General features: G+C 51.7%; 2 protein-coding genes across 4 annotated transcripts; one reads left to right on the top strand and one right to left on the bottom strand.

Annotated features, from left to right (window-relative positions):
* TBXA2R (thromboxane A2 receptor) lies at positions 1-15189 on the top strand. Its single transcript, XM_066343629.1, has 3 exons — positions 1-558; positions 5620-6488; positions 14047-15189. The coding sequence occupies exons 2-3, from the start codon at positions 5703-5705 to the stop codon at positions 14290-14292; spliced, it is 1032 nt and encodes a 343-aa protein (XP_066199726.1). The 5' UTR covers positions 1-558; positions 5620-5702; the 3' UTR covers positions 14293-15189.
* A 255-nt stretch (positions 15190-15444) lies between these two features.
* Positions 15445-21626, bottom strand: GIPC3 (GIPC PDZ domain containing family member 3). 3 transcript variants are annotated; one of them, XM_066343618.1, is made up of 6 exons: positions 21344-21626; positions 20380-20565; positions 20063-20243; positions 19155-19267; positions 18790-18884; positions 15445-18678 (listed from the first exon to the last, which is right to left on the bottom strand). In XM_066343618.1, exons 1-6 carry the CDS (start codon positions 21566-21568, stop codon positions 15612-15614), a joined length of 3867 nt encoding a protein of 1288 aa, XP_066199715.1. In that variant the 5' UTR covers positions 21569-21626; the 3' UTR covers positions 15445-15611. The 3 variants fall into 3 exon arrangements, with proteins under 3 accessions (XP_066199715.1, XP_066199718.1, XP_066199720.1); XM_066343623.1 differs by having other exon boundaries at positions 18389-18678; positions 18803-18884; XM_066343621.1 differs by lacking the exon at positions 20380-20565.
* Between the last annotated feature and the right edge of the window lie 3409 nt (positions 21627-25035).

The raw sequence follows: 25035 nt of genomic DNA, 5'->3' as shown, positions 1-25035 counted from the left end.
GCGGGGCTCCCGGATGGTGCTGGCCACGTCGGCTACTACACCCCTGCCCCTGCAGCCCCTGGTCTCTCTTTCTCAGGAGGCTACGCAGTCTCCCCGGAGGGCTGGGGAGCGCTCGCTAACCCCCGACAGCCAGGCCGGGGCCTGAAGGGCGTGGCCACTGCAGCGGGGAAGGGCTGACGAGAGACAAACGGATGGAAAGACAGACCGCGAGAGACGAGGATAGAGACCGAGAGCGTGCAGTCTGCACAGCAGATACCCCACCCCGGTTATTTTTAGTTCCCGAGAACGCCCCACCTTCGGTCCCGGAGGGGATCTAGCCCCTTCTGCCTCCCGGCACCCCGCTCACCGGGACGTCTTGTGCCGCTGGCGACGTGGGCCCGCCCCCGCCGTGACTTGCTTTCCCCAGGAACCTGGGGAGGCCAGGTTGCCCGGTTCCGTCCACCTCACCCCACTCTGAGCGGGGACTAGTACCTGCACGTCCGCCGGGCCCTTGCTCCCGGACAGCACGCGGCGACCTTAGCTGTCCCATCCATTCATCAATCTATTCATCATTGTCAGGTGAGAACGCAGCTGGCCAGATTAGGGGCGGGACATGAGTGTCCAGATGTTGCTGCTGTTCCCTGTGGTGACCAGCCCTGCTGTGGGTGTGTCACTCTGAGCAGTGACAGTAGCCAGGTGCTGGGTGTTCTGGGGTGTTGATGAGACCAGGTCTGTGCTCAGAGAGTGGCCTCCCACTTCTGCTGCCTGCCCTGCTCAGTGTAAGGCTGTGTGTAGTTGAGGATGTGCTTGTGTGTGGGTTTCCCCGATTCTGAGGAGGGCCACTCAGGATTCTGTGGTGCCACAGGGAGGCTGTGGCTGGAAGAAAGTGTGTGTGTGTGCATGCAATGATGGACTCATGATCACCGTAACTCTTGTGTCTATCATTAACCACTGGCCAGATGGCCTGGGTCTCCTACCCTTGTCTCATACGTGCCCTCTCTTGTGGACCTCCTGGCAGTCCTGAGTGGTGAGTGCTTCGAGGACACGTCTTGAACAGATAATGAGGCTCAGCGGGACCACGTGAGTCTCAGCCAAGGTCCAGCGCCAACCTAGTCAGGCTCACTGCACCCTCGGTGAGGGCTGTCCCAAACAGGAAAAGTTCCCGGAAACAGAGCCTTGTGGTAAAAGGGGTGGAGGCAGGCCTTGAGACTGACAGTGGCTCTGCTTATGTATGTGTGTGTCTATATGGGTGTCTATGGTCACACAGCGGTATAGAAGCGGTCCCCATGAGCAGTTGCGTGTGCTTCAGCCTGGGCTGGAGCTGACCAATGCAGGGACTGGCCTGGACCCTACACTTTCATGCTAAAGGGCGTCGTCATTGGTCTCCTAGACTGTACAGCAGTTAGAGAACAGGAAACTTGGGAAACAGGCCGAGGGACAGGACCGGCCAAGGTCATGCACAGTATCAGGGCTCCTGCCTGGCTGTCCCTGTGCACCTGGCCAGGAGATATGAAATTAACACAGATAGATACAGGAAGGGCACACCATGCAGGAGGCACAGCTGAGGCAAAGGCTCCTTGGCAGCAGCAAAGTAGGCCTGGGAAAACCAGCCAGAATGCCAGCAGGATAGTTGGTGTCCTTTTCATTCCCATTTCACAGAGGGGGAAAACTGAGGCTTAGCAACATTGATTCCCCAGTTTAGCAGTGGCAGATTAGGGACTTCAATCCAAGCTTGTCTGAGGCCAACATTGCCCTCGGGGGAGGGGGTAGTCTGGGTAGGCCTAAGGTGTGGGGTCAGGCAGACTGCCAGGCCAGGGGGCAGGGTATTGAGTGGAGAAGGGACTTGTTGAAAGATGGATGGCTCAATGGAGGAGGGAGGAGGAGAGCGGGGCGGGCAATGATGGATGATCAGACAGAGGCAGGCCTGGCACTTGGAAACTAAAGGATCACATTCCACTAGGCAGTGGGGGAGTTCTGCCCCGTTGTCCAATCTCCAGTAAGGAGCAGTTGCTGAGACAAAGATTTCTGGTACTCAGGACCCAGCCAAAGTCCTGTCAAAGTTCTGGAACCTTAACCCCTTGGAATTCTAGACTCTGGAGGCCTTCCCAGTTCCAGAACTGGGAGATCATTCAAATTCCAGAACCCTGGACCCTCAGAGTCTAAACCTCCCTGTTCTCAGGCTATAGGATCCTGGATTTGTCCAGCTAATCTGGGGTGGGAATCTGGAGTCCATGCTTCCCATGAAGCACAGTGAGGGAGATGGATTCCCCCAAGGGCCACACAGTGCTGTTTCTGGACCTGGAGCTGGGATGAGAATGGTCCCTTGTAGGTTAGGGCCCTGCCAGCTCTCCTGGCCAATGTGAGAGGGGAACGGAGGCCTTGCCAGGTGCCTCTACTGGCCTGCTTGCCTGGGGAACTTGAGCTGGCCACTATCACTTGAACCAATGGGAGGGGGGGGGGGACTGGAAACCACAGGCTGTGGCCAGAGGGAGTTGTGCCAGTTTCCAGCCTCCCCCAGGCCAAAGGCTCTGGGTTATAGGTTTGTTCCCAGACACGGGAAACATGAAAATATCTTAGGAGTGTGTGTCCCGGGTGAGTGGGTGGTACAGGAAGGAGCTCCCACAGGAAGGTGGGGACAAGGGGACAATGAGACAACAGGGGCTGGCAATCATTCCAGGCAGAGGCCAGGGCAGTGACTGTAGGCACAGCCCAAGTTCCCAGGAATGTTCAGAAATGGCGCACACCAGCTCTCAAGGGAGGGAGTGCCCTGTCCCAGAAGGAATTCAAGTATAGGTCAAATCTGAGATGGCAGAGTACACCCTGGTCCAGAGTAGAAGGCTAAGGTCACTAGTCACCATGGAAAGCACCCCCTCTGCCTGCCCTACCTCCCCCAGCCTTAGTTTCCCCACTTGAGTCCCTACCGCCACCAAAGTGTTGGCGGCCCTGGCGATCAGCCTGGGAGGGAAGCTCTGGGCAGCTGTCAGGAGCTGAATAATTTATGAGACTAGATAAGGAGCTGTGGAGGCGAGAGGCTGGGTCTAGGCGCCAATTATGGAGATGAAGAGTGAGGGCTGGCAGCCACCTGCTGGGCACATTTGCAGGAACTGAGCAACTATAATGTGCTAAGCCCTGTACCCAGATGAACTCATTGCCATCATGAGCCCTGTTTTACAGGAAAGGGAACTGAGGCTCAGAGTGGGCACATGAGAAGCCCAAAGTTAGTGTGACGGTATGTGGCACAGTCAGGATTTGATCTGGTCTGATTAACTTTTTAGAAAATTTTATCCTTTCTTAGAGAAATCCCAATGATTATGAACCCCCACACCCACCTGGCACCAGCCTCCATCCAATGGGCAGAATTTGGAATCACTAACACATTTTATGTAATAAGGCCCAAGTTTAAATTTCAGATTAGCTTGGGCCTGGGCTCTGTGACCTTGAACAACTTAATTAATCTCTTTGTGCCTCAGTCTGCCTCTTCTACAAAAAGCAGATCATCATAGGACCTTTATGAACATAAACTGCTTGACTCTTCCATCCCTGTCCCTCTCACAGTCCTGCCTCCTCACATTTGCCCACTCTGATCCCTCTATTGGGTACACCCTCACTGCCAACACAAGGGTGACTTGTATTATGTGCCCAAGGTGGAAGGCTGGGAACCTGGGTGCTAGCCCCAGCTCCCTGGATGGCTTTATGTCTTTCCTGATGTGTCCTTTTTTGGAACTGGGAGCTGTTATTTGAATGTTCTTGTTTTACTGCTACTTGACATCCCCACATCTGGCTGATTTGTCCATATTTGCATCAGCCAAGCCTAGATGTCTCTCCAGTCTTTTCCCCCAGCCCCACACTGTGTAATGCGTCCCTCCTGTTGCCTTTTATGGCCCACCCTTGGAGAAACTTTCACTCCAGATAAGCTCTTTTTTGTTCCCAGAATGGAACTGGATTTCTGCATTTATTTTTTTTCTAAAAGCAATGCCATGTAATGGGGGAAAGTGCCTTGGCCAGGTAGCTCAATTGGTTAGAGCATTGTCCCAATACGTAAAGGTTGAGGGTTTGATCCCCAGGCAGGGCACAATTAAGAGTTAGCCAATGAATGCATAAGTAATTGGAGAACAATAGTCAATGTTTCCCTCTCTCTCTCTCTCAAACTGATTAAGCTCTGGCTAGGTAGCTCGGTTGCTTACAGAATCACCCCGAAGCGCAAAGGTTGCTAGTTCGATCCCTGGTCAAGGCACATACAGGAACAGCTCAAAGTTCCTGTCTCTCTCTCTCCCTCTCCCTTCCTCTCTTGCTGAAACCAATAAATAAGACATTTTTAAATAAAATCAATATATTTAAAAAATGACAAAAAAAGGTCCACATAGTTTTTAAAAACTAAGAAGTAATAAAAATAAGCCCATATGATTTCAACATTTGTGAGAAAGAATATCCCTAAAACACCAGTGAAATGGGGCCTCACCCTCATGCATTCATGAGAAATTGTGACCCATGAGGCTGACCCCAGTGCTGATACAAAGGACAGTAACCTCTGGCCAAGAGTTAGCCTCCCTCTCCACACTGAATGTGTCCTGTCTTACTGCAGCTGCAATCTGTCCTGGATAGTGCAGTCCACCAAGAGCTTGGATGGGAGACCAGCGGGGAAACAGAAGCTCAGAGAGAAGAAATCACTTGCGTGGGGTCATGCAGTAGGTCCCAGAGTTGGAGTTTAAACTTGGGGCTTCTTGGCCCTTCTCTTTAACCCAGCAGATACTAACTGGTGTCCCCCAGGAGTCCCAGAGAAAACAGCACTGGTCTTTACACTTGAAGGTCACTGATTCTGGGGTAGGAGTGAGATAGAGGTAGTAATATTAGTAAAACTTATGAATGCAGAGTGAGAGAAGTCAGGAAAGGCTTCCTTCAGAAGGGGTTGGCCTTGGCTGGGTAGCTCAGTTGTTAAAGCATCATCCAGATACACCAAGGTTGCAGGTTCAATTCCTAGTCAGGGAACATACAGGAATTAACTAATGAATGCATAAATAAATGGAAAAACAAATCCATATTTCTTTCTCTCCCTTTCTCTCTCTCCCTTTCTCTCTCTCTGTCTGTCCCCCTCCCCCAATTCCTCTTTTTTTTTTTTTTTTGTATATTTCTGAAGCTGGAAACGGGGAGAGACAGTCAGACAGACTCCCACATGCGCCCGACCGGGATCCACCCGGCACGCCCACCAGGGGGCGACGCTCTGCCCACCAGGGGGCGATGCTCTGCCCCTCCGAGGCGTCGCTCTGCCACGACCAGAGCCACTCTAGCGCCTGGGGCAGAGGCCAAGGAGCCATCCTCAGCGCCCGGGCCATCTTTGTTCCAATGGAGCCTTGGCTGCGGGAGGGGAAGAGAGACAGAGAGGAAGGAGAGGGGGAGGGGTGGAGAAGCAAATGGGCGCTTCTCCTATGTGCCCTGGCCGGGAATCGAACCCGGGTCCCCCGCATGCCAGGCCGACGCTCTACCGCTGAGCCAACCGGCCAGGGCCAATTCCTCTCTTTAAAGTCAGTACATTTTTTAAAATTTAAAGGGGTTGAGTTGGGGCATTGAAAGTTGCACAGGGTCACTCAGATTAAATAAAATACAGAATGAATCACCAGCAAATCATCTCTCTGCTCCCACCAGGTTTGCCAGAGCCAGTGCCAACCTGCCCCACCTACAGCCTCAGCCTGATGGGGTGGTGACCCTCCCCACTCTGTTCCAGCACCATGTGGTCCAATGGCAGTGCTCTGGGACCCTGTTTCCGGCCAACAAACATCACGTGGGAGGAGCGACGCCTGATTGCCTCTCCCTGGTTTGCTGCCTCCTTCTGCCTGGTGGGCCTGGCCTCCAACCTGCTAGCCCTGAGCGTGCTGGCAGGTGCGCGGCAGGGCAGCTCACCCATGCGATCCTCCTTCCTCACCTTCCTCTGTGGTCTGGTCCTCACCGACTTCTTGGGGCTGCTGATCACCGGTGCCATTGTGGTGTCTCAACATGCCGTCCTCTTCGACTGGCATGCTGTGGACCCCAGCTGTCGCCTCTGCCATTTTATGGGCGTTGTCATGATCTTCTTTGGCTTGTCCCCGCTGCTGTTGGGGGCCACCATGGCCTCAGAGCGCTACCTGGGTATCACACGGCCCTTCTCGCGCCCCACAGCGGCCTCGCAGCGGCGTGCCTGGACTATCGTGGGGCTGGTGTGGGCTACAGCCCTGGCGCTGGGCCTGCTGCCCCTGTTGGGCCTTGGCCGCTACACTGTGCAATACCCTGGCTCCTGGTGCTTCCTCACAATGGGGCCTGAGCCTGGAGATGTGGCCTTTGGCCTGCTGTTTGTGTTCCTTGGCGGCTTCTCAGTGGGACTGTCCTTCCTGCTCAACACCATCAGTGTGGCCACCCTGTGCCATGTCTACCACGGGCAGGAGGCTGCCCAGCAGCGCCCACGGGACTCCGAAGTTGAGATGATGACTCAGCTCCTGGGCATCATGGTGGTGGCCAGCGCCTGCTGGATGCCGCTGCTGGTGAGTGGCTGGTACAGAGTCTGCCCTTGGTTCCCGCCATCATGGTGACTGGATTTCAATCCTCAGGTTCTTGTCTGCCCAAGAAAATATGGGCACATAGCCCCACTGTTCAGGTGTACTTCCTTGAGGAGCTCATGAGCAAGATGCAGATAACCCCAAAACTGAGGCAGAATGAGGCGCCTCATCCACTACAGTGTCCCCAGCCTTGCCCAGCACACAATAAATAGTGCTCAGGAAACCATTTCAATAGAATTTTAATATAATAATTCATTTTAATATAGTATGACTATTACTATGTAAATTATATTTAACATAATATAAATTTTAATTATAAAATCTACATATTATAATTAATATATTGTTACATATTATATAATATGTAGTTATATAATTATATAATTACACATAAAATTCTAAAATAGATAATACATAACTATACATAATTATAATGAACTATATATTAATTACTATATAATTATACTTCATTATAATTTGTAAATAACATAATATTAAATGAAAATTTCAGTATTTACTAAAATAAATTAAAATAATTTAACCTAAAAATTTAATATAAAATTTTTTTTAATTTTTTAAATTGATTTGAGAGAGAGAGAAGAAGGGAGAGGGAGGGAGAGAGAGGGGGAAACAACATCAGTTTGTTGTTCCACTTATTCATGGATTTATTTGTTGATTCTTGTATGCGTTCTGACTGGGGATTGAACCCAAAACCTTGGCATATCAGGACGCTCCAACAAACTGAGCTACCTATCCAGGGCTAAAAATTATTGATATAAAATTATTTGTCATCCTGGCTAGATAGCTCAGTTGGTTAGAGCAGTGGTCCCCAACCCCCAGGCCGCAGACCGATACCAGTCCGTGGGCCATTTGGTACCGGTTCACAGAGAAAGAATAAATAACTTACGGCCCTGGCCGGTTGGCTCAGCGGTAGAGCGTCAGCCTAGCGTACGGAGGACCCGGGTTCGATTCCCGGCCAGGGCACACAGGAGAAGCGCCCATTTGCTTCTCCACCCCTCCGCCACGTTTTCCTCTCTGTCTCTCTCTTCCCCTCCCGCAGCCAAGGCTCCATTGGAGCAAAGATGGCCCGGGCGCTGGGGATGGCTCTGTGGCCTCTGCCTCAGGCGCTAGAGTGGCTCTGGTCGCAACATGGCGACGCCCAGGATGGGCAGAGCATCGCCCCCTGGTGGGCAGAGCGTCGCCCCCTGGTGGGCATGCCGGGTGGATCCCGGTCGGGCGCATGCGGGAGTCTGTCTGACTGTCTCTCCCCGTTTCCAGCTTCAGAAAAATGAAAAAAAAAAAAAAAAAGAATAAATAACTTACGTTATTTCCGTTTTATTTATATTTAAGTCTGAACGATGTTTGTTTTTTTGTTTTTGTTTCAGAGTGAGGGATAGACAGGGACAGACACACAGGAACAGAGAGATGAAAAGCATCAATCATTAGTTTTTCGTTGCGCATTGCGACACCTTAGTGGTTCATTGATTGCTTTCTTATATGTGCCTTGACCGCGGGCCTTCAGCAGACTGAGTAACCCCTTGCTAGAGCCAGTGACCTTGGGTCCAAGCTGGTGAGCTTTTTTTTTTTTTTTTTTTTTTTGCTCAAGACAGATGAGCTCGCGCTCAAGCTGGCGACCTCAGGGTCTCGAACCTGGGTCCTCAGCATCCCAGTCTGACGTTCTATCAAGTGCGCCACCGCCTGGTCAGGCTGAAAAATGTTTTATTTTTAAAAAATGACCAGATTCCTCCTGTTACATCCGTCTAAGACTCACTCTTGACGCTTGTCTCGGTCACGTGATACATTTATCCATCCCACCCTAAAGGCCCGTCCGTGAAAATATTTTCTGACATTAAACCAATCCGTGCCCCAAAAAAGGTTGGGGACCACTGGGTTAGAGCATCATCCAGAAGCTCAGAAATTGTTGATTAGATCCCCCGTCGGGACACATACAGGAACAGATCAATGTTCCTGTCTCTCTCTCTCCCTCTCTCCCTTTCTCTCTCTAAAATCAATTTTAAAAAATTATTTGTCACCTGGCCAGTCAGTGGTGCAGTGGATAGACATTGGACTGGGACATGGAGGACTTATGTTCGAAACTCCAAGCTCACCAGCTTGAGTGCAAGGTTGCTGGCTTGAGCATGTGATCATAGACATGACGCCATGATTGCTGGCTTGAGCCCAAAGGTTGCTGGCTTGAGCCCAAGGTCACTGGCTGGAGCAAGGGGTCACTTGCTCTGCTGTATCCACCCCCCCCCCCCGCCCGCCGTCAAGGCACATGTGAGTGAGAAAGCGATCAATGAACAACTAAGGTGCTGCAACGAAGAATTGATGCTTCTCATCTCTCTCCTTGTTTGTCTGTCCCTCTCTCTGACTCTCTGTCTCTGTCAAAAAAATTGCCATAAAATTTATAAAATATGAAATTTAATATTATATTAACCCTTTAAAAGAAAATATATACTATAAAATTAATTTTTTTCATATACAACTTTATACTATAGTTTTATAATATACAGTGGTACCTTGAGGTATGAACAGACCAAAATACAGTATTTTAAGATACGAGCTGTGACTTGGTCCATATTTTTGTTTGAGATCCGAGCGAAATTCCGAGATACGAGTCGTGATTCGGGAAGCTGCTGCTAGTTGGCGCGTTGGCACATGGGTCCAGTAGCGGCAGCACAACAACAGCATCTCGTTCTTTCTCACGTGTTACCCACAGAATCAAGTCAAATCTTGTGTGCTGTACTCGTTCTTGCAGCATTTTTGCATTTTTTACTAACTTTTTTTGTGTGCTATCATAGGGCCAAAGAAAGTGAGTGTAAAGGACAGTGGTGACAAGAAGAAGAGAATGATGTCGATAGAAGTAAAGCAAGAGCCTGACCAGGCAGTGGCGCAGTGGAGAGAGCATTGGTCTGGGACCCGGAGGACCCAGGTTCGAGACCCCGAGGTCACCAGCTTGAGCACGGGCTCATCTGGCTTAAGCAAAAAGCTCACCAGCTTGAACCCAAGGTCAATGGCTCGAGCAAGGGGTTACTCAGTCTGCTGAAGGCCCGCGGTCAAGGCACATATAAGAAAGTAATCAATAAACAACTAAGGTGTTGCAACGAAAAACTGATAATTGATGCCTCTCATCACTCTCCGTTCTTGTCTGTCTGTCCCTATCTGTCCCTCTCTCTGACTCTCTCTCTGTCCCTGAAAAAAAAAAAAGAAGTAAAGCAAGAAATAATAGGAAAACATAAGTGTGGTGTACGAGTGAACTGGCAAGGCTGTACAACCGCAATACATCTACAATTTGTACCATCCTTAAACAAAAGGCTGCCATCAAAAGTGCAAATCCAGTGAAAGGAACTACAATTCTGTCCCAATTAAGGATAAATATCCATGAAGAAATGGAGAAGCTTCTGCTGGTGTGGGTGAAAGAGAAAGAGCTGGCAGGAGATACAGTGACGGAGACTGTGATATGTGAAAAGGCATGTATTATTTACAGCGACTTGAAGAAGAAAGAACCACCAACCTCAAAAGAGGCAGCAGAAGATACGTTTAAGGCAAGTCATGGCTAGTTTGAAATTTTCAAGAAGAGATCTGGCATCCACTCGGTGGTGAGGCATGCTGAAGCTGCGAGTGCTGACGATAAGGCAGCTGAGGAGTACATTGCACAATTTGTTGCGCTTATTGCAAAGGAAGGTTACATCCCCCAACAAGTGTTCAACTGTGACGAAACAGGATTGTTTTGGGGGAAAATGCCCTGGAGGACTTTCATCACTGCAGAGGAGAAGAAGCTGCCAGGCCATAAACCCATGAAGGACCCTCTGACCCTTGCATTGTGTGCAAATGCTAGCGGTGACTGTAAAGTAAAGCTACTGCTAGTGTATCATCCCGAAAATCCTCAAGCCTTTAAGACTCACAAGATTCTTAAAGAAAAACTGCAGGTTATGTGGCGCGCCAATGCTAGAGCACGGGTTACACGGCAGTTTATTATTGAATGGGTAAATCTCGTCTTTGGTCCTGCAGTGAAGAAATATCTTCAAGAAAATAAACTCCTGATGAAAGCATTACTAATCCTTGAAAATGCTCCAGCCCACTCTCCTGGTCTTGAAGATGACATTTTCGATGAGTTCAAATTTGTGAAAGTCCTCTTCCTCCCACCCAACACGACTTCAATCTTGCAACCTATGGATCATCAGGTCATTTCCAACTTTAAAAAAGTGCTTTAGGCCCTGGCCGGTTGGCTCAGCGGTAGAGCGTCCGCCTGGCGTGCAGGGGACCCGGGTTCGATTCCCGGCCAGGGCACATAGGAGAAGCGCCCATTTGCTTCTCCACCCCCTCCCCTCCTTCCTCTCTGTCTCTCTCTTCCCCTCCCGCAGCCAAGGCTCCATTGGAGCAAAGATGGCCCGGGCGCTGGGGATGGCTCCTTGGCCTCTGCCCCAGGCGCTAGAGTGGCTCTGATCCCGGCAGAGCGATGCCCCGGAAGGGCAGAGCATCGCCCCCTGGTGGGCAGAGCTTCCCCCCTGGTGGGCGTGCCAGGTGGATCCCGGTCAGGCGCATGCGGGAGTCTGTCTGACTGTCTCTCCCCGTTTCCAGCTTCAGAAAAATACAAAAAAAAAATAAAATAAAATAAAAGTGCTTTAAACAAAGCACTTGTTCCACCGCTGCTTTGAGGTGACAGAGAATACAAATCTAACCCTCCAAGAATTTTGGAAAGATCACTACAACATCGTGATATATTTATACATTATTGACTTGGCATGGCAAGAGGTTACAAGAAGAACCTTGAGGCCTGACCTGTGGTGGCACAGTGGATAAAGCGTCGACCTAGAAATGCTGAGGTCGCCGGTTCGAAACCCTGGGCTTGCCTGGTCAAGGCACATATGGGAGTTGATGCTTCCAGCTCCTCCCCCCTTCTCTCTCTCTGTTTCTCTCTCTCCCTCTCTCTCTCTCTCTCCTCTCTAAAAATGAATAAATAAAATTAAAAAAAAAAAAAGAACCTTGAACTTGGCATGGAAAAAGTTATGGCCTGATGTTGTCGCAGACAGGGACTTCGAAGGATTTGAACCAGAGACCGAGACCAAGGTAGAAGCGTTGGAGGAGATTGTGTCTCTCAGAAAGTCGATGGGGGCCCTGGCCGGTTGGCTCAGCGGTAGAGCGTCGGCCTGGTGTGCGGGGGACCCGGGTTCGATTCCCAGCCAGGGCACATAGGAGAAGCGCCCATCTGCTTCTCCACCCCCACCCCCTCCTTCCTCTCTGTCTCTCTCTTCCCCTCCCGCAGCCAAGGCTCCATTGGAGCAAGGATGGCCCGGGCGCTGGGGATGGCTCCTTGGCCTCTGCCCCAGGCGCTAGAGTGGCTCTGGTCGTGGCAGAGCGTCGCCCCCTGGTGGGCAGAGCGTTGCCCCTGGTGGGCGTGCCGGGTGGATCCCGGTCGGGCGCATGCGGGAGTCTGTCTGGCTGTCTCTCCTTGTTTCTAGCTTCAGAAAAATACAAAAAAAAAAAAAAAAAAAAAAAGAAAGTCGATGGGTCTGGAGGTAGATGAGGGTGATGTAAATGAGCTCGTCGAGGAACATGAGAAGTAACTCTCAACTGAGGAATTGAAGGAGCTACAGATGATGCAACATATGGAGCTTCTGCAAGAGATTAGTAGTGAGGAGGAGGTAGAGTCGGAGGAAGTGATTTCTACAAGTGAAAATAAAGACATGCTGGCAATGTGGGAGAACTTTCAAGTTTCACTGAAAAGAAACATCCAGAAAAAAATTTCAACTGGTCATGCTTCAGCACTTTTTAATGACACTTGTTTGTCACAATTCTGTAACATTTTAAAAGGCAGGCAAAAGCAAACCTCTTTGGATAGATTTTTATTCAAGAGTCCTGGCCCTGGCCGGTTGGCTCCGTGGTAGAGCATCTGCCTGGTGTGCGGGGGACCCGGGTTCAATTCCCGGCCAGGGCACACAGGAGAAGCGCCCATTTGCTTCTCCACCCCCGCCGTTCCTCTCTGTCTCTCTCTTCCCCTCCCGCAGCCGAGGCTCCATTGGAGCAAAGATGGCCCGGGCGCTGGGGATGGCTCCTCGGCCTCTACCCAGGCGCTAGAGTGACTCTGGTCGTGGCAGAGCGACGCCCGGGAGGGGCAGAACATCGCCCCCTGGTGGGCAGAGCGTCGCCCCTGGTGGGCATGCTGAGTGGATCCCGGTCAGGCGCATGCAGGAGTCTGTCTGACTGTCTCTCCCCGTTTCCAGCTTCAGAAAAATACAAAAAAAAAAAAAAGTCCTGCAAGTGAAAGTGCCGAAAGTGCAGCCAAAAAGGCAGAAACAGGTGATCATTAAATGAAAAAATACGTAATGTTAAGCTCAGGTTAAGTTTAAAGTTAAGAAATTGCATTTTTTTTGGCCCTGGCCTGTTGGCTCAGCTGTAGAGCGTCAGCCTGGCGTGCGGGGGACCCAGGTTCGATTCCCGGCCAGGGCACATAGGAGAAGCGCCCATTTGCTTCTCCACCCCCCCCCTTCCTCTCTGTCTCTCTCTTCCCCTCCCGCAGCCAAGGCTCCATTGGAGCAAGGATGGCCCGGGCGCTGGGGATGGCTCCTTGGCCTCTGCCCCAAGCGCTAGAGTGGCTCTGGTCGCGGCAGAGCGACCCCCCGGAGGGGCAGAGCATCGCCCCCTGGTGGGCGTGCCGGGTGGATCCCGGTCAGGCGCATGCGGGAGTCTGTCTGACTGTCTCTCCCCGTTTCCAGCTTCAGAAAAATACAAAAAAAAAAAAAAAAAAAAAAAGGAATTGCATTTTTTTACAATTAAGTTTTTGTGGTTTCATTTTTAGTAAAGAAAGTGCGGTTTTAGTTTTGTTTAAAGTAAAGAAAAGCAGTTTTAGTTTACATTTAGTGTTAAGAAAGTGCAGTTTTAGTTTATGTGTCTACAGTGCCTGCATCCCTTCCTCCCTTCCTCCTCCTCCGCCATTCACCTCTGTTAGCCTCCATTAGACTCATCTGTCTCCAAGGTAAGAATACAGTACTAAATAACACTTTTTCAAAATTTCATATATTTTATTATGCATTGGTAAAGCACACATGTGTATTTATTAATTAAAAACGTCTTATTTCATAATTTAGGATGGTATGGGGATGTTTCACAGGTCTGGAACGGATTAAATCTATTTCAGTTATTTTAAATGGGAGAAATTTGTTTGATATACAAGTTGACTGACTTACGAGCTCAGTTACAGAACAAATTGAATTCGTATCTCAAGGTACCACTGTATTATGAAATGTTTACAAAATATAAAATGTTTACTAGAATAACAATGTTGGTTGTGACAGTAATTCCAACTATTTGTACCTGCAAGTCTTTTCCACCACATTTAATTGTGCCCAGGAGAGGAGCAGGAAAAGAGAGCTATTTTGTGGCCACACCAACTGAAGCTCAGAGAAGTCAGGCAGCTCCTCCAAGGTCATACAGCAAAGCAGTGAGAGAATCAGTACTCGATCTCAGGGGACCGCAGGTGCTGGTGGAAGGGCAGGGCTGGAGGCCAGCCTGGCTCTTGGCTAACCACTTTGGCCCTTTACAGGTCTTCATCGCCCAGACATTGCTGCGGACCCCGCCAGTCATGAGTTCAACTGGGCAGCTGTCCCGAGCCACGGAGCAACAGCTGCTCATTTACCTGCGTGTGGCCACCTGGAACCAGATTCTGGACCCCTGGGTGTACATCCTGTTCCGCCGGGCCGTGATCCGTCGCCTCCACCCTGGCCTCAGTGTCCAGCCCAGGTCACTCTCCTTGCAGACCCAGCTCAACAGGAGGCCCACCATGGCATAGGGCTGGGGGTAGACATCAGTGGTGGCTCTGGAATGACAGCTGGACAGAGTACTCTGTCAGCCATGTCCCCCATTCAACCTCCGTCCTCCCTGATAGTTGCATATGCCCATTCTGAAGTCCAGGAGCTGGGAGTGCAGGGTGAACACAGAGTTTGAGTGTCAGGATTATGAGCTGTCTTCCATCAGCCCTGGAACCCCTCAACTCTTCTCTGATCCCCCTTTCCAAGGTCTCTCTTTTCTCTCAGCCCCCTCCCAACCCCAGGAAAGATGAGTGGGGGTATAGGGAGGGTGTCTGGCAGAGACAATCAGACTTGTAAGCCTCCTGTTCCAGAAGTCCTCAGGAAACTGGAGATTCTGACCACTGAGTATGACCTGTTCTCTGAGGTATACCTCATCCCTTTGACACCCCAACCCTAGAAGGCTCTAGCTAGAAAAGATTGAATGTAAATGGACAGGACACCCCATCTCTTGCCAAAATATATCTCAGCCCAACTTTATTTTCCTTTGGGTGTGAAAGTCAGGCATCATTTGTTGGAGTTTGGTGCATCAGATTGCTATCCAACCATGTGGCAGCCAAGAACAGGACAGGGGAAGGGCAGAGAAGGTGAGGCTGGGTTCTGGCTCCTCTCCTCGCCTCCTTGATTGAGTCAGTTCTCCTGGAATCCTCCCTACAGCCCCTAGAGGGGATCCTGGTACTAAAGCTATTTTAAGGGTGAGGACACAAGAGGGAAAAGACACACGCAAAAGATACATGGAGTGATACCTGCTTCCTCCACTCTAGACGGTCATTCCCTCATAAGCTTATCATTGAGCTGTTCACCCACTTAACACTCAGACTCTCAGTGCCTTGAACAAACAGCACCTGACTCATAGTAGGTGCTCAATAAAGACTGATTGAATGGACAAACGACTGAGCTTTTGAGGAGCACCGTGTATGTGCACATGAACACATGCACAGTGAGTACTTGTAAAGCCACTGTCGTCATAGTCCCCCAGACCCTAATGCCTGCCCCTTCCTGGGCTCTCCTCCACACTCCCTCAAAAATGACACACTTGGCTGCAGGGGTGGGATGTGCCTTTATTCCCCATGAGCCCTCGAGGTACATGAAGAGCAAAACATCCCCTGCCCCCCCCCCCCCACAGAACTGGGATCTGCTTACACCTCCCAGAGCCAGGCCCATTGAAACTGAAGCCCCTGTTTCCATTCTCCCTCCTCCCACCTGTGGAGGAATGAGGTCACCTGCTGCTTCTTGGGGACAGCTAGGGGGGGAAGGAGAGGGGATATAGTCCACCAGGGGCCAAAACTATGTCACCCTCAAGCTACAGCTCCCTGTGGTGGGGGAGGAGTTCTGACCCATGTGAAGAAGTTGCTGACTCCCTGAGCACGGGGGAGGGGGCAGGCTGGGCTGGGGGTTCAGGAGCCTGGGACTGCACGAAGGCCACCCTGGAGGCAGAACTAGGGGTGACAAATATTTTGGGTGGAGTGGGCTTATAGGGTCCTATCTGGGGCTTGGGTAAAAGGGCTGGTTTCTGGGGAGCCAAGGGGGCCTGGGGCTGTCGGGCCAGGTGAGAAGTTGATGGGCTTCTGCCCGAGCCAGTATTGGCCTGGGTTCCATGTACCAGATCATGGGGCTGGGGCTGAGACTGAGACACTTTGCTAGGGGCTGGAGTCAGGGCTTTAGGTGGTGGGCCAGGGGGCTGAGGTTGGCCTGGCAGTGTGGGATCAGACTGGGTTTCAGGATCAAGGCCCGGGGTCTGTGGGTGAAGCCCATTTCTAGAGCTGGGCTGGATTCTTATGCTGGTCTGGGTTATGAAACTATGGTGGATTCCAGAGCAGGGTTGAGTTCTTATACTGGTCTGGATTTCAGAATTGGGTTGCACCTCAGAGCTGAACTGAATCCTAGACCTAGTCTCAGTTCTGGAACTGAGCTGGGCTCCAGAGCTGGGCTGAATTCTTATACTGGTCTGGTTTCCAGAGCTGGGCTGGGTCTCTGAGCTAAGCTGGGTCTCAGATCTAATCTGGGTTCCAAAACTAGTCTGGGTTCTGGAACTGGTTTGGGTTCCAGAAACAGCCTGGGTTTTGGAACTGAGAGGGGTTCCACAGCTGGGCTGCATTCTTGCAGTGGTCTGAGTTTCAGGGCTGGGGTGAGTCTCAGAAGTGAACTGAATCCTAGAGCTGGGCTGGGTTCTGGGGATGAGCTGAGTCTCAGAGCTAAGCTGGGTGCCAGAGCTGGACTGGGTTCTGAAGCTAAGATGGGCTCCAGAGCTGGGTTGCATTTTTGAATTCATATGGGCTCCAGAGCTGGGCTGCATTCTTGAACTCGTCTGGGTTCCAGGGCCAGGCTGAGTCTCAGAGCTAAACTGAATCCCGGTACTAAACTGGGTTCTGGAGCTGAGTTGGGCTTCATAACTGGGTTGAATTCCTATACTGGTCTGGGTCCCAGAGCTGGGCTGGGTCTCAGAACCAAGCTGGGTTCCAGAACTTGTCTGGGTTCTAAAGCTGGGTTGAGTTCCAGAAACAGGCAGGGTTCTAGAACTAAGGTGGGTTCCAGAGCTGGACTGTATTCTTGAACTGGTCTGGGTTTCAGAGTTGAGCTGCGTTGCAGAGCTGATCTGCTTTGTAAAATCTGGCTCAATACCAGAGTTTCCTTGGGTTGTGGCCTGGAGTTGGTACCTAGAACTTGGCCGGGTTTCCATGATGGGCTGAGTCCCAGAAGTTGATTGAGCCATGAAGGACTGGGTCCTGTAGCTGGGCCTGCTTTTGGAGCTAGAAGGAGTTGTGCAGCTTAAGTCTGTTGCTTCATTGGTCTGGGTCGCAGAACTAGATTGGATTCCAGAGTTTAGCTGCATTCTGGAACTCAGCTGGGTCTCAGCAATTGACTGTGTTTTGGAGCTGGATGAGACTTCAGAGCCAATCTGTGCTCCATGAATGAGCTGAGTTCTGGAGCTGTGTTGGGCACCTAATCTGGACTGAGCTCTGGAAATTGGCCAGTCCTTTAAGTTGGTCTGGGTCTCAGAGTTGGATGGTGTTCTAGAGCTGGGCTGCATACTGCAGTGAGAATGCGGCTCAGTGTCAAGCTGAGCTGTGGAGACAGGCCTCACCTCAGAAATGGACAAGGTTCCAGGGCTCATCTGAATTCTGGAGATGGGCCTGGTTGTAACACTAGGCTGGGATCTAGAGCTCAGCTCATTTTCTGAGCTGAACTCATCGCTAGAACTGGACTGGGCCCCAGAATGGGGATGGGTACTTGAGTGAAACTGGGTTTTAGAACAGGGTTGGGATCTGGATATGGACTGAGCTGCCACATTCATCTGGGTTCCTGAGCTGCTCTGGGTTCGTGAACAGGGTTGAGTTTGGGAGCTGTCTTTGAATCCTAAGCTGGAAAGTCTTTGGTAGCTGGGCTGCTTCTTGATTCTTACCTGGGTTTCAGAACTAACTGGTGTCCCTGAGCTAGACTGGCTGTCCAGGTATGGGTTTGTCATACAGTTGTCTTGCATTCCAGAGTCAGGTCGAGTTTTATGGCAAGGCTTGGTCATAGAGCTGGGCTGGTTTCCAAAACTGGCATTGGTCATAGAGCTGGGCTGGGTCTTAAAACTTATCTGGGTTCCAGAACTTGACTTAATGCTAGAGCTCGGCTTGGCCTCAGAGCTGTCCTGGGTTCTAGAAGAAGGCTGAGTTTTGGAACTGGGCTGGGTTCTAGAGCTGGGTTGGTTGTCAGAACTGGATTGTGTTCTAGAGATGAACCTAGTTTCAGAGCTGGCCTGGGCTTTAGAACAGGGCTTGGTCTCAGTGCTGAGTGTGGTTTCGGAACTGAGCTTGGTTCTAGAGCAGGGTTTGGTCTCAGAGCTGAGCTGGGTTTTAGAACAGGGCTTTGTCTCAGAGCTGGGCTTAGTCTCAGAACTGATATGGGTTCTGGAGCTGTACTTGGTCTCAGAGCTAGCCTGGGTTCTAGAGGTGGGCTGAGTTCTAGAGCTGGGTTGGGTCTCAGAACCAGATGAAATCTTAGAGATGAACTTGGCCTCAGAGGGCTTGGTCTCAGAAATAGGCTTGGTCTCAGAACTGGTATGGGTTCTAGAGGTGACCTTGGTCTCAGAGATGACCTGGGCTCTAGAGGGGGACTGAGTCTCAGATCTGGACTGGGCTCTGGAGCAGGGCTGGTCTTCGGGAACCTGCTGGCAGGGCTGGGGCAGGGGGCTGGGCTCAGGACTGGGGCTGCGCTCAGCCCCAGGGCAAACTAGCCACAGGCCTCCCTGGCCTCGCCGATGGCGGCCCACACCTCCACCACAAACTCGTCCGGGAAGGCGAACTCGCCCAAGACGGAGTCTAAATGGCGCGCAAACTCCTGAACGCTCACTGTCTTCTTGGACGTCTCCACCATGGTGGATGCTGCCAGAGTGGGAGGAGAAGTGGGTAAGGGTGCTCTGGGGCCCCAACTTCCCCTTGGGACCCCTACCTCCTTCCCATGGGCTGGCCTCCCCCCAGGGTCCACCAGCTTACCCTGGCCCCTTACCCAGCTCTGGGTCCCGAATGCCCATGTAACTCTCTAGCAGGTCATCCACCCTCCGAGATGCCTCTTCCTCAAATTCACTGGGCTGAGGGCATAGGGGGACAAAACAGAGGGACAGAAGGTCAGATCCCTCCAGCCCAGCTCCCTCCCAGGGCCTCATCCCTTGGGTGACAGCACGCTGGGACCTTATGAGTCAATACTTCTGTACAACCATTATTGTCCTGCCTCACCAAGACCAGTTTTGCAGATGAGGAAACTGAGGCTGGGCAAAGGAGGTCTTACCCAAGGTCATCCTGACTCAGCGGCAGAGCTCTAGGTACAAGAGCCCTTGAAGACCCCCCTCCCCTGTACTCACCCCTTCCTCTACTGTGGCAGCTCCCCCAGAACGAAGCCGCAAGGTCTCCCGCCCGCTGGTCACTTTTGCTTCCATAGGGCATTTGCTGCTCCGGCTCCTCTGGCTGATCATATCTGGAAGGGACAGATTAGTGGAGGGGCATGTGTTCTGGGTGGATCCACTCTTTGTAAACACTGGTAAACCACCAGCTGAGACTTTCTAGAACTTTCTTATCCTTCAAAAGCCTCCTTATGTCCATAGCTGTAAAGCAGCACTTAAAAGCTCCCAGCCAAGCGACAAAATGGATCTAAACACTTCACCATTTCTCCATCTTCCCAAACTTCCCCCATATCCAGATGGACTGTAAAAATATAGAAACTAGGCCCTGGCCAGTTGGCTCAGTGGTAGAGCATCGGCTTGGCATGCAGAAGTCCGGGGTTCGATTCCCGGCCAGGGCACACAGGAGAAGCGCCCATCTGCTTCTCCACCCCTCCCCTTCTCCTTCCTCTCTGTCTCTCTCTTCCCTTCCCGCAGCGGAGGCTCCATTGGAGCAAGGTTTGCTCAGGTGCTGAGGATGGCTCCATGGCCTCTGCCTCAGGTGCTAGAATGGCTCTGGTTGCAACAGAGCGAGGCCCCAGATGGGCAGAGCATCGCCCCCTGGTGGGCATGCTGGGTGGATCCCGGTCGGGCGCATGCGGGAGTCTGTCTGACTGCCTCCCGTTTCTAACTTCAGGGAAAAAAAAAAAAAAAGAAAAGAAACTATCTACCTGTTCCTGATACAATGCCAAAAGTTTTCTGTCGTATCATCAGAGGCATCTAGAACCTTCCATCCTGTCCCATCCACCCTCCATTTTCCCAGCATCCAGAGAACTCACTTCCCTAAGAGCTCCCTCCACCCACGTGTCCCTGAGGCCACAAGTGGCCCTCACCGAAGGCTCTCTTGGGCTGCACCAGGCGCAGGGTGAAGGGCTGGGCCTTGGGCAGCTCACGGAGCATCTTGGCGACTTCGTAGTGGCGGCAGCCGACGATAGAGTGGTCGTTTATGGCCTCGATGCTATCACCCACACAAACAGCTTCGATCCTGTTGATGATGCTGCCCTCCTTGATCCTCTGCAGGGACCCAGAGTCACTCAAGGGGCCACCCCTGCAGAGCTCACTTAGACCAGAGAGGGGCATGGCTCGCCCCAGGTCATCTAGCAAACCGAAAAGATACCTGCCCCACCCCCCACCCTGCCACCGTGGGCACCTTGATGAAGGCGTATCCAGCCCCGTTGTCTGTGATGGTCAGCCCCAGGGCATCCTCCGTCTTAGTGACCTCCACCTCCTTGGTCTCACCGCGCACATGAGCAAAGATAAAGTCCTCCAACCCTATCTGGCCGCCCAGGAGTTTCTGCATGTCCACTTTGTGGCTGTTTAGGGTGCAGAATAAGATCTGTCCCGAGGGGAGGGGGAGCCCAGAATTAATGACAACGCTCATACTCCACCGTCTGCGCAGAACCACAGGGGGATCGGCTCATGGGCCTGAAGGAAACCGAGGCACCAAGAGGCACGAAACTGGCCCAGTCGCCTGGTGCAAAGGATCCCAGCCCACAGGATCTTCAGAATGGGGTAGGGGGTGAGGAGAAAACTTCTAGAATGAGGAACAGGGTAAGAAGGAAACTGGGAACAGGAAGAAATCTCCTCTCCCACCCCCAGACTTCCAGTTTTAACCTTGTGGTGCCCTGACCCCCTTCCCCACAACCATCTTTTCCAGGCCGTTCTGCATCCGCTGGCGCCCCCTGGAGGCTGCCAGGCGCACCGCTCTGCAGCCCAACCCAAAACCCATGCCTCCTCCGACGTATCTCCCAGAAAGGAGCTGCCTGGAATCCCAGGCCCCAGTCGCGCCCCAGTCGCGCCCCAGGTACCACAGATGGGTTTCCCTGAGCGCTGGTATCCAACTTAGCTGGGTGGGTGAAGTGAGTTCCCGGACGATCTAGGGACTCACTAATCCTAGGACCTGTTCATATTTTGTCCAGGGTGCTCAGTGAGGGTGTCTCCAGGCTATGAGCAGCACTGGATCTGAGAGGTGCGTCTCTGCGATCTGGATCCAGTCTCCTCCATTTGGGAGTGTGGGATCCAGGGACTCCCAGCCCAGGGTTCCAGGCTCCCCCGTGTACCCCTCAATCAGTCCAGTGGGCCTCAGGCACTGGTGGTTTGGGGTCCTCACTCACCTCAGTGGGCGCGATCCCGAAGGCTTCGGCTATCTTGGCGTAGAGCTCGCGAACGTTGGTGAAGCCCTCTATCTTGCCGGTGGGGCTGCCGTGCGCCAGTTGCGTGCGGAAGACAAGGCGCGGGCGGGCGCGGGGTGTGGTTGGGGGCTCCGAGGGCGAGGGCGGAGGTGCAGGCGGGCGCGGGGCCTCGGCCCCCCGGGCCTCGCGGGCCGCTGCGCTCTCCATGGCCGGAGGAGCTAGGCCACCCGGGCCACCGCCTCCGCCGCTGCCGGATCTGCTGCTTCCTGCAGCCTCCCCTCCCCCGGCCCAGGGCGCGACAGCCGAGCCGACCAGGTAAGGGGATCCAGGAACCCGAGCCGCCCAGGAAGGCGACACCGCGGGGTGCGGGAGGGGGGCGGCCCCAGGTGTCCAGGCTCTGCCAGGGCCAGATGCGCACTCCCCGGGGACCCTGGGAGGTCTGCGGTGGTCTGAACTATGGCGCGGGAAAAACAGGGATCACAAATGAGGAGTGGGACAGCTGAGCGCACCGGAGCGCTCACTCTGCAAGATGCGCTCATTTAATCCTTGCAACAGCCAGGATAAGAAGTGGTAGTAAGGTTATCCTGGTATAACCTGAGCCTCATCCTGTCCCTCTTCTGCCCACACACAGTCCTCCAGGGCTTCTACCTCCCTCAGGGTAAAAGCCCTGAGTTTTTCCTCTGGCCCACGTGGTCCTGCACAATCTCCTTCCCCTTTGCTCTCTCGGCTCTCTAGTCACACAGGCCTCAACTGTTCCTGCAACATGCCAAGCACAGTCCTACCCCAGGGCCTTTGCATGTGCTTTGTCCTTTGCCTGGAACTTCTCCCAGAGCTTCAGGTGGTTCTTTCCCTCACTTCCTTCAGCTCTTTGCTTAAATGTCACCTCTTCTAACCACCTCCTATCTCTCTTCTCAGCTTTTTTTTTCTTCTCTCTCGCATTGAACACCACTTGACAAATCAGATATTTTTACTAATCTATCTTGTGTCCTGTCTCCCTAACTGGAATGTCAGCTCCAGGAGAAAAGGATTTCTTATCTCTTGTTCACCACTGTACTTGGGTGTCCAGTGCCTGGCGCAGAGTGAGCAGGTGCTCAGGCAGTAATTGATGAGAGAATAAATGAACCCCCAGGTTACAGATGAAGAAGAGGCTTTGGCATCAGGAGGCCTCTGTAAGAAACCCCTGGGAATACAATACTAGGCATCAGGGAATTTGGCTCAATAAGCAATGGTGGAATGAATGCCATTCGGCAGCATAAAAGAGGGGCCTCCAACCTTGGAAGAACCTCAGAAACCAGACATTGATGGGAAAAAGCTTTGGATGATGTAAAAAAAAAAAAAGTAAAGTTTGAAAGCCTATAAAACATGACACACACCACAACATGGATGAACTTGAACACATGATGCTCAGTGAGAGAAGCCAGACACACAAGGCCACACAGTGTGTGATTCCATTTATATGAAATGTCCAGAACCACAAAATCCTCAAAGACAGTAAATAGATTAATGGGGAGGGGATGGGGAAGGTGACTGCTAAGCGACGCAAGGTTTCTTTTTGGAGTGATGGAATGTTCTGGAATTAGATAGTGCCAATAGTTGCAAAACTTTGTGAATACACTAGAATTGTGTACATCAAAATCTTTAAAAATGAAAGAAAAAGAACAACCCAAATGATCAAAATAGTACTTTTTTAGGAAGTCATGCTCATGTGCTACAGTATGCAAAGACCTGCCCAGAAATAATAAACTCCAACTTTGGGATGGAAGTGCCTGTCCCAGGGAGGCAGTGGGTAGGGAGCTCACACCTTGGGGTGGGGTGGGGTGGGGGAAATATACAGTTGTATCAGTCCCCTAGGGCTGTCATAACAAAGTACCACAAAACATGTGCCTTAAAACAATAACTTACTCTCTCACAGTTCTGGAAGCCAGAAGTCTGAAATCAGGTTGTCAGCAAGACCATGCTCCAAGACCCGGAGTAAGATCCTCCCTTGCCTCTCCTGGCCGACAAATCCTTGGCATTCCTCGGCAGCTTGCAGTACTCTAATGTCTGCCTTTGTCATCACACAGCTGTCTCCTTTCTGTGCCTAAATTTTCATCTTATAAGGACACCAGTCATATTGGATCAGGCCCACTCTACTCCAGGATGACCTCATCTTAATTCATATCTGCAAAGACCCTATTTTCAAATAAGGTCACATTCTGAGGTTCCAGGGGTTTGGAGTTCAACATATCTTTTTTTTCCCCCTTAAGTGAGAAGTGGGAAGGCAGAAACAGCCTCCCACATGTGCCCCCACCGGGATCCACCTGGCAAACCCCCTACGAGGAGGGGTGCTCTGTCCGTTAGGAGTGTTGTTCCGTTTTTCAGCAACCAAGCTGTGCCTGAGGTGAGGCTGTGGAGCCATCCTCAGCATCTGGGGCCAACTCGCTCCAATTGAGCCATGGCTGCAGGAGAGGAACACAGAAAGAGAGAGAGAGAGAAAGAGAGAGAGAGGGAGAAATGAGAAAAGGAGGGTTGGAGAAGCAGATGGGTGCTTCTGTGTGCTCTGACTGGAAATCAAATCTGGGACATCCATACTCTGGGCTGATGCTCTACCACAGATCCAACTGGCCAGGGCCTCAACATATCTTTTGAGAGGACATACAGTGGTACCTTGAGATACGAGTTTAATTCGTTCTGTAACTGAGCTCATAAGTCAGTCAACTCGTATATCAGACAAATTTCTCCCATTTAAAATAACTGAAATAGATTTAATCCATTCCAGCCCAGTGAAACATCCCCAAACCATCCTAAATTATGAAGACTTTTTTTTTAATTTTTTTTTTTTTTACAGGGACAGAGAGAGTCAGACAGAGGGACAGATAGGGACAGACAGACAGGAACGAAGAGAAATGAGAAGCATCAATCATCAGTTTTTCATTGAGACACCTTAGTTGTTCATTGATTGCTTTCTCATATGTGCCTTGACCGCGGGCCTTCAGCAGATCGAGTAACCCCTTGCTTGAGCCAGCGACTTTGAGTCTAAGCTGGTGAGCTTTGCTTAAACCGATGAGCCCACGTTCAAGCTGGCGACCGCGGGGTCTCGAACCTGGGTCCTCTGCATCCCAATCTGACGCTCTATCCACTGCGCCACCACCTGGTCAGGCAAGAAAGACGTTTTTTATTTTATTTTATTTTATTTTTATAAAGATTTTATTTATTCATTATAGAGAGGAGAGAGAGGGGGGGGAGCAGAAAGCATCAACTCCTATATGTGCCTTGACCAGGCAAGCCCAGGGTTTTGAACCAGCAACCTCAGCATTTCCAGGTTGACACTTTATCCACTGCGCCACCACAGGTCAGGCAAAAAAGACATTTTTTAATTAAGAAACACACATGGGCCCTGGCCGGTTGGCTCAGCGGTAGAGCGTTGGCCTGGCGTGTGGGGGACCGGGATTCGATTCCCGGCCAGGGCACATAGGAGAAGCGCCCGTTTGCTTCTCCACCCCCACCCCCCCTCCTTCCTCTCTGTCTCTCTCTTCCCCTCCTGCAGCCAAGGCTCCATTGGAGCAAAGATGGCCCGGGCGCTGGGGATGGCTCCTTGGCCTCTGCCCCAGGCGCTAGAGTGGCTCTGGTGACGGAAGAGCGACGCCCCGGGGGAGCAGAGCATTGCCCCCTGGTGGGCAGAGCTTCGCCCCTAG

The sequence above is a fragment of the Saccopteryx leptura genome, chromosome 1, assembly GCF_036850995.1.
Source record: "Saccopteryx leptura isolate mSacLep1 chromosome 1, mSacLep1_pri_phased_curated, whole genome shotgun sequence".
Classification (NCBI taxonomy): domain Eukaryota; kingdom Metazoa; phylum Chordata; class Mammalia; order Chiroptera; family Emballonuridae; genus Saccopteryx; species Saccopteryx leptura.
The sequence above is the reverse complement of the archived record's forward strand: the minus strand, read 5'-3'. Positions and strand labels throughout refer to the sequence as shown.